The sequence below is a fragment of the Cajanus cajan genome, chromosome 7 (assembly GCF_000230855.2).
Source record: "Cajanus cajan strain Asha chromosome 7, NIPB_CcT2T_4, whole genome shotgun sequence".
NCBI classification, from domain to species: Eukaryota; Viridiplantae; Streptophyta; class Magnoliopsida; order Fabales; family Fabaceae; genus Cajanus; species Cajanus cajan.
Genome location: NC_138523.1, coordinates 33,494,083 through 33,506,008, shown reverse-complemented (window position 1 = coordinate 33,506,008; position 11,926 = coordinate 33,494,083). Strand labels below are relative to the sequence as shown.

Sequence of the window (11,926 nt, the reverse complement as noted above, 5' to 3'; positions counted from 1 at the left end):
TTTGACGTTCTATTCTTATCATGACTTGTTTGTTGATTGTTTGTTGCAGCGAGAATGGCCAGTATGAGCAACCGAGAAATGATGAGGCTATGGAAACAACAAAAGATTTTCGAAGCTGCCGTAGTGGGTGAGTCGGCTACCGAGAAGGTCGCAGAAACCAGGAGTCCAGTGGTGAAGCCAAAATCCATTGATGGGACCCCGCAGAAGCGTCGTCGCGAAACCGACAAGCCTGTGTCGGTGGTAAATTTGGACATGGTCATGGTCACCGAGATGGACAAAGGCGACACGGAGGTTCAATCTGCCGAGAGGACCCTGAGCGCGTGCCTCGGCGAGAACTGGGAGCCAGTGGGCCACGGAGTCGACCGTAGTAACGTGGCTTCTTTCTGGGATGAGAAGTTTAACCATAGCGCTCACATTCGTGGAACCGACTTGCTAGAGGGGGACCGAGGCGATTTGGAGAAGATGAGTGCTTTCACTATCGCCAAGGGCGTCGAGTCTCTTACGAATCGCCTCTCGGCGCTTTCGTTGATCAATGAAGACAAGATTCGTGGCTTAGTGAGAGAGACTAAGTTGCAGGGGACGAAGATTGCATCCTTGGAAGATAGTTTGACTAAGAGCAAAGCTGAGTGTAAGTGGGTCTCCACTGAGCGAGATAAATTGCTGGAAGGCCGACGTGTCTTTGAAGACGAGAAACAAGCTTGGGCTGCAGAGAAAGTTGTAATGATGAAAGAGCTGGAGGATGCTCGCCTAGCGCGTGACAAGCATGCCGATGCTGCTCAAGTTTTTGAAAATGACATTGCAAACTTGAAAGCAGAGGTCGAGGAGTTACAAACTGGCATACATACCATCTGATATGATTCCTAATTGCACCAGAGTTGAAAAAGGATCTTTTGGGTTCAAAATCTTAGACTTAATTTCTGGAATGTAGGGAAGGATCTTTTAGGTTAAAATCTTGGACTTAATTTCTGGAATGTGGGTAAGGAAATTAGATGCAAGAAATGGAGGGAAGGAAACGGTAAAGGAATGGAGGAAGAATCACTCTTCCAAGGAAGGCTTCACACAAAGAATTGTGGATGATCCTTTGATATGCCGAAATTCTTGAATCACTCAAGAACAATTGGAGAATCACTCTCAGTTAATAAAACTCAAATTCTGATCTGTGCTTATTCATCCCAATGGGCAGCTTATATAGCTTACAACCAAGACCTTTCACTTACATTAGTGGGCAATTAATGAACTCCATTAGTGGGCAATTAATGAACTCCACTAAGCCTAACAATTATGACCACTAATGCAAAACAAACACATGCTAAATTCGTGCACCCTTTGGTATGCCTCATGGCTGATTCATCCCAAAGGTTTTGGACCTTATTTAACTAAACACAACTTGCCTAATAACTAGCCCAATAAGTGGTGCAGCCCAAACAAGAGTTGGCAGCCACTTTAACAAGAGTTTTAGGCCTTTATTTACTAATTACAAGTACTAAAAAAAACACCCACTACGAAAATGGCGTAATTAAGCTTCATAATCCTTGATACAATTCACCATCTTGGCCTTGTCTTCATCATTGGGCATTTCTTCAAGAATAAGGGCCGCAACTTGTTGCAAAGCATCCTTGGCCCTTTTAGTCCTTGCCCTAGTCATTGGTCCTCCAAGTCCTTTGAGTGCTCCTAAATCCTTGCCCATGTCCTCATCATTCCCTCCCTCTTGAGAAGAATTTGTCCTCAAATCAAAGTCTCCATCATCTACATCAAAGAGAGATAAATCAGAAACATTGAAAGTGGAACTAACATTGTACTCACCGGGCAATTCAATCTTGTAAGCATTGTCATTTATTCTTTCTAGTACTTGAAATGGACCATCCCCTCTTGGCAAAAGCTTTGATTTCCTTTGTTCCGGAAATCTTTCCTTCCTCATGTGTACCCAAACCCAATCACCAGGTTGGAACACAACTTTCTTTCGCCCTTTGTTAGCATGTTTCGCGTAGCTCTCATTTTTCTTCTCAATTTGAGCCTTCACACGTTCGTGTAACTTCTTCACATAGTCCGCTTTGGCCTGCCCTTCTTTATGCTTAAAAACAGAAATGTTAGGCATAGGCAATAAATCAAGAGGAGTCAAAGGGTTAAAACCATACACAACCTCAAAAGGTGAACAATTTGTTGTGCTATGGATAGCCCTATTATATGCAAATTCAACATGAGGCAAACTTGCTTCCCAGGACTTAATATTCTTTTTTAAAACAGTCCTAAGCAAGGTCCCCAAAGTTCTATTGACTACCTCAGTTTGTCCATCGGTTTGTGGGTGACAAGTTGTTGAAAATAATAATTTAGTACCTAACTTGCCCCACAAAGTCCTCCAAAAATGACTAAGGAATTTAGCATCCCTATCACTTACAATACTCCTTGGCACACCATGAAGCCTCACAACTTCTTTGAAAAACAAATCAGCCACATGACACGCATCATCTACCTTTTTGCAAGGTATGAAATGTGCCATTTTTGAAAACCTGTCAACAACCACAAAAATAGAATCTTTGCCATTCTTTGTTCTAGGCAGTCCCAAAACAAAGTCCATAGATATGTCAATCCAAGGATATTCAGGAGTAGGCAAAGGAGTATACAATCCATGTGGCAATGATTTAGATTTAGCCATTTTGCACACAACACAATGTTCACAAAATTTTTGCACATCACGTTTCATATGAGGCCAAAAGAAATGTTCTTGTAAAATTTCCAAAGTCTTTTTAATCCCAAAGTGCCCCATCAAACCACCACCATGTGATTCACTAACAAGCAATTCTCTAATGGAACATGTAGGCACACACAATTTGTTTTCTTTAAATAAAAACCCATTGTGCTTAAAATACCCATATTGAGATAGTTTCTCACATGCAGCATATATTTCACCAAAAGTTTCATCAGAAGCATACATTTCTTTCAAAGATTCAAATCCAAGCAATTTAGTTTCAAGAGTGGAAAGCAATATATGTCTCCTTGATAAAGCATCAGCCACAATGTTCCCTTTTCCCCTTTTATGTTTTATGACATAGGGAAATTGTTCCAAAAACTCCACCCACTTGGCATGCCTCTTGTTAAGCTTGCCTTGTCCCTTCAAATACCTTAGGGACTCATGGTCACTATGTATTACAAACTCTTTGGGAAAAAGGTAGTGTTGCCATGTTTTCAAAGCTCTTACCAAGGCATACAATTCCTTATCATAAGTGGAAAAATTAAGGGCAGCTCCACTTAACTTCTCACTAAAATAAGCAATTGGATGGCCTTCTTGTAACAACACAGCCCCAATCCCAACATTGGAAGCATCACATTCAATTTCAAAAGATTTAGCAAAGTTTGGTAAGGCAAGAATGGGAGCATTGGTTAGCCTTTGCTTAAGAGCAACAAAGGCTTCCTCTTGTTTCCCTCCCCACTTAAAAACCACATGTTTCTTTACTACTTCATTAAGAGGTGCTGCCAAGGTGCTAAAGTCCTTAACAAACCTCCTATAAAAACTTGCCAAACCATGGAAACTTCTCACTTCACTCACGGATTTAGGTGTGGGCCATTCTTGGATGGCTTTAACCTTTTCCTCATCTACTTGTACTCCTTTAGAACTTACAACAAAACCAAGGAATACAACATGATCAGTACAAAACACACATTTTTCAAGATTGGCAAACAATTGTTCTTCCTTAAGCACCTTCAAAACAGATTTCAAATGTTCCACATGCAATTCAAGAGAAGTGCTATAGACAAGAATATCATCAAAATATACCACAACAAATTTGCCAATAAATTCCCTCAAAACATGGTTCATCAATCTCATAAAAGTACTTGGTGCATTAGTTAAGCCAAAAGGCATAACCAACCACTCATACAAACCATATTTTGTTTTAAAAGCAGTTTTCCATTCATCACCCTCTCTAATTCTAATTTGATTATATCCACTTTTCAAATCAATTTTAGAGAAAATACTTGCACCATGCAATTCATCAAGCAAATCATCAAGTCTAGGAATTGGGTGCCTATATTTTATGGTGATGTTATTTAGAGCCCTACAATCAGAACACATTCTCCATGTCCCATCTTTTTTAGGGACCAAAATTACCGGAACAGCACAAGGACTCATGCTATCTCTTACCCATCCTTTGGTCATGAGTTCATCAACTTGCTTTTGAATTTCTTGCGTTTCTTGTGGATTGCTCCTATAAGCTGGCCTATTGGGTAAGGAAGCTCCTGGAATGAGATCAATTTGGTGTTCAATTCCCCTCAAAGGTGGTAATCCACTTGGTACACTTGATGGAAAAACGTCATGAAATTCCTGCAAAAGAGATTTAACACTAGAAGGTATTTCCAATTCATCAAAAGTGTTAGTGTTTAAAATCTGATTTTTGCAATACATTAGATAAAGGGGTTGTTTAGCAAGGAACAACCTCTTCACCTCACCCTTTGTTGCCAAAAGACTCTCTTTTCTCTCAAGTGTTTCGCTCCTTTTCTTTCCACTTTTTTTTTTCTCAAGTTTTTGTTCACTCTTTTTCTCAAGATCACTTTCTTTTCTCTCCAAAGAAATCTTTTCTCTCATCCTCATTTGATCCTCACACACCTCTTTAGGACTCAAAGGCTTGAGGACAATCTTTTTATTTTGGTGCACAAAAGAGATCTTATTGGAATAGCCATCATGGACGGCTTTAGTGTCAAATTGCCAAGGCCTTCCCAAAAGTATGTGGCTGGCCTCCATTGGAACTACATCACATAGCACCTTATCTTTGTATTTTCCAATGGAAATATCCACTTCTACTTGCTGCCTCACTTGCACCTCTCCATCCTCACTAAGCCACTGAAGTTTATATGGCCTAGGATGTGGTTTAGTGTCTAAATTTAGCTTTGACACTAATCTAGCACTAGCCACATTAGCGCAACTCCCTCCATCAATAATCACCATGCAAACCTTTCCATTGATGGAACATCTTGTGTGGAAAATATTCTCCCTTTGGCTTCTTTCTAAAGGACTCATTTGACTACCCATCATTCTCCTAATCATCAATAAATCTCCCTCAAGGGCCTCCTCTTCCTCCTCAATGTCACCTTCTTCTTCCTCACTAACATCAGATTGGCTAGTGTAATCTCCATTCTCCTTGAGAACCATGGTCCTTTTGGTAGGACACTCATAGGCATAATGACCCATGCATTGACACTTAAAGCATTTTATGTCTTTACTCTTCTTTTGAGGCTGTTCTAAGGACTTAGAGGATGATTTTCCATGAGAAGTAGATGCTAGATTGCTTGGAGTGGCAGCCACCTCCTTCTTATTTTTGTCCTTCCAACTATAGGAATTATAATTAGAAGAACTCTTCTTGGTCACACTTTTTCTTTTGAGTTGTTGTTCCACTTGAATGGATTTGTGCAGCAAGTCTTCTATCTCAACAAATTCCTGCAATTCAACAACATCACGAATATCGTTATTCAAGCCATTAATAAAACGAGCCATGGTTAGTTCTGGATCTTCTTCAATATTGGCTTGCATTATGAGCAAGTCCAATTCCTTGTAATACTCTTCAACTCCTTTGGTGCCTTGTGACAATTTTTGAAGTTTAAATTTCACATCTCTAGCATAGCTAGCCGGCACATAACGTTTCCTCATGAGCCTTTTCATTTCAGCCCATGTTTCCACCAAAGGCTCTTCATTTCTCAACCTTTCTCTTTTCAACTTATTCCACCACACAAGTGCATAGTCCGAGAACTCCGCTGCTGCAAGTTTCACCTTTTGCTCTTCATCATAATTGTTACAAGTGAAAATATGTTCTATTTTGAGTTCCCATTCCACATAGGCTTCCGGATCACTCTTCCCCTTAAATGGAGGAACATTAAGTTTAACACCTTCAATTCTGTTTTGCCTAGGAGCACCACCATTTCTTCCTCTCCTTTCTTCTTCATGATGATCACGATTCTCTAATCGCTCAATTCTTCCATACAACTCTTCATTGTTTTCTCTCAATAATCTTTGCATTTGAGCATTAATAGCGTCGAACAAGAGTCTTTGTGTTCCATCCAAATGATTTCCATCTGCCATACTTCAAAAACAAGAGTAATAACAAACACAAAGAAAATAGGACCTCACCACTCTTCTCACTTGTTTACACTCGTAAAATGAACACTCGTGTATGTCACTCTTAATGGCTTTTTTTTTATTATTATTATTATTTTTTTTTAAAGCAATTCAAAAAAAGTAGACAACACAAAGAACAAACCACAATTTTTTGTGTTAAAAGCAAGGTTTAGGGTAGGCTTAAAAAGGAATACAAAACAGCCACCAAAAATTCAAAAAAAACAAGGAAATTTAGGAATCAAAAACTGGAATTTAGATAAGTTAGTAACAACCTTCAACCAAACCAAAATATTACCTTAAAGATTGAGTTTCAAGTGTTCTAAACGCATGAACCATTCAGCCACAACTCTTTCTTCTTTTTTTTTTTTTTATTATGCACGAATTTTATTTTATTTAATATTTTTTAACACTATTAAGGCCTAATTTTTGCAATGGTTCAGCAAATAAAGAAAGAACACTAAGGTAATATCAATGGTAATGAGAAATAACAAGGAAGGATGTTACCCAAAGAAATTCCAGCAAATGATGTGGATGAACCCAAAAAACCGGAGCTCTTGATACCAAATGATATGATTCCTAATTGCACCAGAGTTGAAAAAGGATCTTTTGGGTTCAAAATCTTAGACTTAATTTCTGGAATGTAGGGAAGGATCTTTTGGGTTAAAATCTTGGACTTAATTTCTGGAATGTGGGTAAGGAAATTAGATGCAAGAAATGGAGGGAAGGAAACGGTAAAGGAATGGAGGAAGAATCACTCTTCCAAGGAAGGCTTCACACAAAGAATTGTGGATGATCCTTTGATATGCCGAAATTCTTGAATCACTCAAGAACAATTGGAGAATCACTCTCAGTTAATAAAACTCAAATTCTGATCTGTGCTTATTCATCCCAATGGGCAGCTTATATAGCTTACAACCAAGACCTTTCACTTACATTAGTGGGCAATTAATGAACTCCATTAGTGGGCAATTAATGAACTCCACTAAGCCTAACAATTATGACCACTAATGCAAAACAAACACATGCTAAATTCGTGCACCCTTTGGTATGCCTCATGGCTGATTCATCCCAAAGGTTTTGGACCTTATTTAACTAAAAACAACTTGCCTAATAACTAGCCCAATAAGTGGTGCAGCCCAAACAAGAGTTGGCAGCCACTTTAACAAGAGTTTTAGGCCTTTATTTACTAATTACAAGTACTAAAAAAAACACCCACTACGAAAATGGCGTAATTAGGCTTCATAATCCTTGATACAATTCACCATCTTGGCCTTGTCTTCATCATTGGGCATTTCTTCAAGAATAAGGGCCGCAACTTGTTGCAAAGCATCCTTGGCCCTTTTAGTCCTTGCCCTAGTCATTGGTCCTCCAAGTCCTTTGAGTGCTCCTAAATCCTTGCCCATGTCCTCATCACCATCAAAATGGACTCATTGAAAAAGTTTACCCAAGGCTTCGATGCTGCCGTTGCCCAAGTGAAGTTTTTGCATGCTAATGTTGACCTTGAAGGCGTTGGCTATTTCAAGGAGATCATAGATGGACAGCTCGTAGATCCCCCCGAGGACGACTGAGTCCTATTTCTGCAATATTATCCGACTTCCATATTTTGTAACTCTTGCTTTGTTGTCCTTTTTAAAACTCTACTTAATTTCTATTGAAAACTCTTATGAAGTATCTTTTTCTTTCACATAACTTCACGGCTGTCCGTTCTTATATACTCGTTCTTACCAGTTATATATTGCAAAACGTGTCGTCCTAATTCCGAATGTTCACATGTTAATATGCAAATTGGGTAATTGATTATTTCAAATTATATATCACAGTTATTTTACGATGAAGTCATTAGCCGATTAACTCACTTAAAATTGACAATATGCTTTTAAGTATGACATTTACTTAAAGAACTATTATTTTGAAAAAGTCATCGATTAACTTCACAAATTATATATATATATATATATATATATATATATATATATATCAAATCATCTAGTCGTCCAAATACCGACTAGGGAAATATGCCAAAATTTTTCTAAGGTAAAAATGAATTATCAAATCATCTAGTCGTCCAAATACCGACTAGGAAACATGCAAAAAATTCTTTGTTTAGAATGATATATCAAATCATCTAGTCGTCCAAATACCAACTAGGGAACATGCCAAAAATTTTTCTAAGGTAAAAATGAATTATCAAATCATCTAGTCGTCCAAATACCGACTAGGGAAATATGCCAAAAATTTTCTAAGTTTAGAATGATATATCAAATCATCTAGTCGTCCAAATACCGACTAGGGAAATATGCCAAAAATTTTCTAAGTTTAGAATGATATATCAAATCATCTAGTCGTCCAAATACCGACTAGGGAACATGCCAAAAATTTTCTAAGTTTAAAATGAATTATCAAATCATCTAGTCGTCCAAATACCGACTAGGGAAATATGCCAAAATTTCTTTAAGGTAAAAATGAATTATCAAATCATCTAGTCGTCCAACTACCGACTAGGGAAAATGTCAAAAATTTTCTAAGTTAAAAATGAATTATTAAATCATCTAGTCGTCCAAATACCGACTAGGGAAATATGCCAAAAATTCTTTAAGTTTAAAAATGAATTATCAAATCATCTAGTCGTCCAAATACCGACTAGGAAACATGCCAAAAATTTTCTAAGTTTAGAATGATATATGAAATCATCTAGTCGTCCAAATACCGACTAGGAAATTAAACATGCCAAAAATTCTCTAAGTTTAGAATGAATTATCAAATCATCTAGTCGTCCAAATACCGACTAGGAAAATATGTCAAAATTTCTTTAAGTTAAAAATGAATTATCAAATCATCTAGTCATCCAAATACCGACTAGGGAAATATGCCAAAAATTCTTTAAGTTTAGAATGATATATCAAATCATCTAGTCGTCCAAATACCGACTAGGAAACATGCCACAAATTTTCTAAGTTTAAAATGAATTATCAAATCATCTAGTCGTCCAAATACCGACTAGGGAACATGCCAAAAATTTTCTAAGTTTAGAATGAATTATCAAATCATCTAGTCGTCCAAATACCGACTAGGGAACATGCCAAAAAAATTTCTAAGGTAAAAATGAATTATCAAATCATCTAGTCGTCCAAATACCGACTAGGAAAATATGCCAAAAATTCTTTAAGTTTAGAATGAATTATCAAATCATCTAGTCGTCCAAATACCGACTAGGAAACATGCCAAAAATTCTCTAAGTTTAGAATGAATTATCAAATCATCTAGTCGTCCAAATACCGACTAGGGAAATATGCCAAAATTATTTTAAGTTAAAAATGAATTATCAAATCATCTAGTCGTCCAAATACCGACTAGGAAAATATGCCAAAAATTCTTTAAGTTTAGAATGATATATCAAATCATCTAGTCGTCCAAATACCGACTAGGAAACATGCCACAAATTTTCTAAGTTTAGAATGAATTATCAAATCATCTAGTCGTCCAAATACCGACTAGGGAACATGCCAAAAATTTTCTAAGTTTAGAATGATATATCAAATCATCTAGTCGTCCAAATACCGACTAGGGAAATATGCCAAAAATTTTCTAAGTTTAGAATGATATATCAAATCATCTAGTCGTCCAAATACCGACTAGGGAACATGCCAAAAATTTTTCTAAGGTAAAAATGAATTATCAAATCATCTAGTCGTCCAAATACCGACTAGGAAACATGCCAAAAAATTTTCTAAGGTAAAAATGAATTATCAAATCATCTAGTCGTCCAAATACCGACTAGGGAAATATGCCAAAAATTCGTTAAGTTTAGAATGAATTATCAAATCATCTAGTCGTCCCATACCGACTAGGGATTTATCTAAAAGTTGAAGCTCGTTGCTAGAACTAGGTCGGCATACATTTTGTGTAGTAGGGTCGTTTAATACATTTTGTCTTCGAGTTATTTATACTCGCCCAGTCGGACTTTTGCCGACAATCACGAGTTTGTCTTCGAGTTATTTATACTCGCCCAGTCGGACTTTTGCCGACAATCACGAGTTTGTGCACCTTAAAATTAACATGTTTAGGAGACAATAAAAGAAAACAATGAGGTGACATTCATTATTAAATTGAAAGATCGGTGCCTCGTTAAAAACCTTCTCAGCAAAAAACCCCTCATATTTTTACGGGGACAAAATACTGAGTTAGGAAAAGAGTGCACCTAATAAAAATACATAGCGAAACTAGCTATAGTAAAAATGCAAATTTGCAGCATTCCACGTTCTCGGTATCAGACCTCCATCCAAGGTCCTCAGTCGGTATGCCCATTTTCCGACCACATCATCAATTTTATAGGGGCCGACCAATTTAGGAGACAATTTGTTCCTCATCTGAGTTACCTGAGCACGCCTCAAAACTAGGTCGCCAACGATAAAGTCTCTCGGGTTCACCTTTGTGTTGTATTTGAAGGCGGCTCTTCTTTGGGCTGCTACTTGATTTATTCTTGCCTTCTCCCTTGTCTCTGCGATCAAGTCTAAATCGACTCGCCTTCCCTGGTCAGATTCCTCTTCAGAAAAGGCTGTAGTGCGCACCGAAGGCTCTGTAATTTCGATGGGGATCATGGCGTCAGTTCCATATACCAAGTTGAAAGGAGTGTCTTGGGTCGTTGAATGAACAGTCGTGTGGTACGACCATAGCACTCGGGGAAGCTCCTCCACCCATGAGGCGCCTGACTCCTGCACACGCTTCTTCAAACCCGAAAGGATTACCTTGTTTGCCGACTCCGCCTGGCCGTTAGACTGTGGGTGTTCGACAGAGGTGAATGCCATTCGGATGCCGACCTCTTTACAGAAATCACGAACTCTTATACTTGCAAATTGTGTCCCATTATCGGAAACAAGCATTTGGGGAACTCCATACCTGCACACTATATTCTTCCAAAGAAACGCTCTTACCTTCTCCGCTGAGATGGTTGCAACTGGCTCTGCCTCGATCCATTTACTGAAGTAGTCTACCGCCACTATCAGGAATTTCAGTTGCCTTATCGCAATCGGGAATGGACCGAGAATATCAATCCCCCACCTATGGAAGGGCCAGGGAGATAGGATTGAATGTAGCCGCTCAGCCGGGGAATGGTGTAATGCTGCATGTCGTTGGCATCCGTCACACTTTCGTACCCAATTGACGCAGTCGTTCCTCAAGGATGGCCAAAAGTACCCGGCTCGGGCAACTTTATATACCAGAGCTCTACCTCCGATATGGCTTCCGCACATTCCACTGTGTACCTTATCCATTACTCTCTTTGCTTGTGGCATGGTCAAACACCTTAAGAGGGGAGAGCTGAAACCCCTTCGGTACAGTCTTTCGTTGATGACTACGAACCTGGCCGACTCCCTTTGCACCAATGAAGCCTCCTTCTTGTCTTCCGGTAACTCCCCTCGAGTTAGGTACGCGATGTACGGTCCCATCCACGAATTAAGCTCTTCCTGGATAAACAGGACGTTCCCTTGCGCCTCGTTTATACTTGGTTGTGCTAGCGTCTCCTGGATGACTGACCGAGTGGCTCCTGGTTTCTTCGTGCTTGCAAGTTTGGAGAGCAAGTCGGCCCTCAAATTTTGTTCTCGGGGTACGTGGTTAAGTTTGAACTCTCGGAAATTTTCCGATAAGAACTTAACCTTTTCCAGGTACTTAGCTAGTTGATGGTCCTTCACCTGGAAGGTGCCGGCTACCTGCCCTGTGATCAGTTGGGAGTCACTTCGTGCTGATAGACTCGTGGCTCCCATTTCCTTTGCCAATGACATGCCGGCCAGCAACGCTTCGTACTCGGCCTAGTTGTTGCTTGCTCGG

The 11,926-nt window shown here is 38.9% G+C and overlaps 1 protein-coding gene across 1 annotated transcript; it reads right to left on the bottom strand.

Moving 5' to 3' along the window:
* Positions 1 to 1,725: 1,725 nt before the first annotated feature.
* LOC109793894 (uncharacterized) lies at positions 1,726 to 7,506 on the bottom strand. Its single transcript, XM_083060867.1, has 7 exons — positions 7,359 to 7,506; positions 4,601 to 6,060; positions 4,106 to 4,318; positions 3,120 to 3,697; positions 2,396 to 2,507; positions 1,793 to 2,071; positions 1,726 to 1,746 (listed from the first exon to the last, which is right to left on the bottom strand). Exons 1-7 carry the CDS (start codon positions 7,504 to 7,506, stop codon positions 1,726 to 1,728), a joined length of 2,811 nt encoding a protein of 936 aa, XP_082916993.1.
* Positions 7,507 to 11,926: the final 4,420 nt, after the last annotated feature.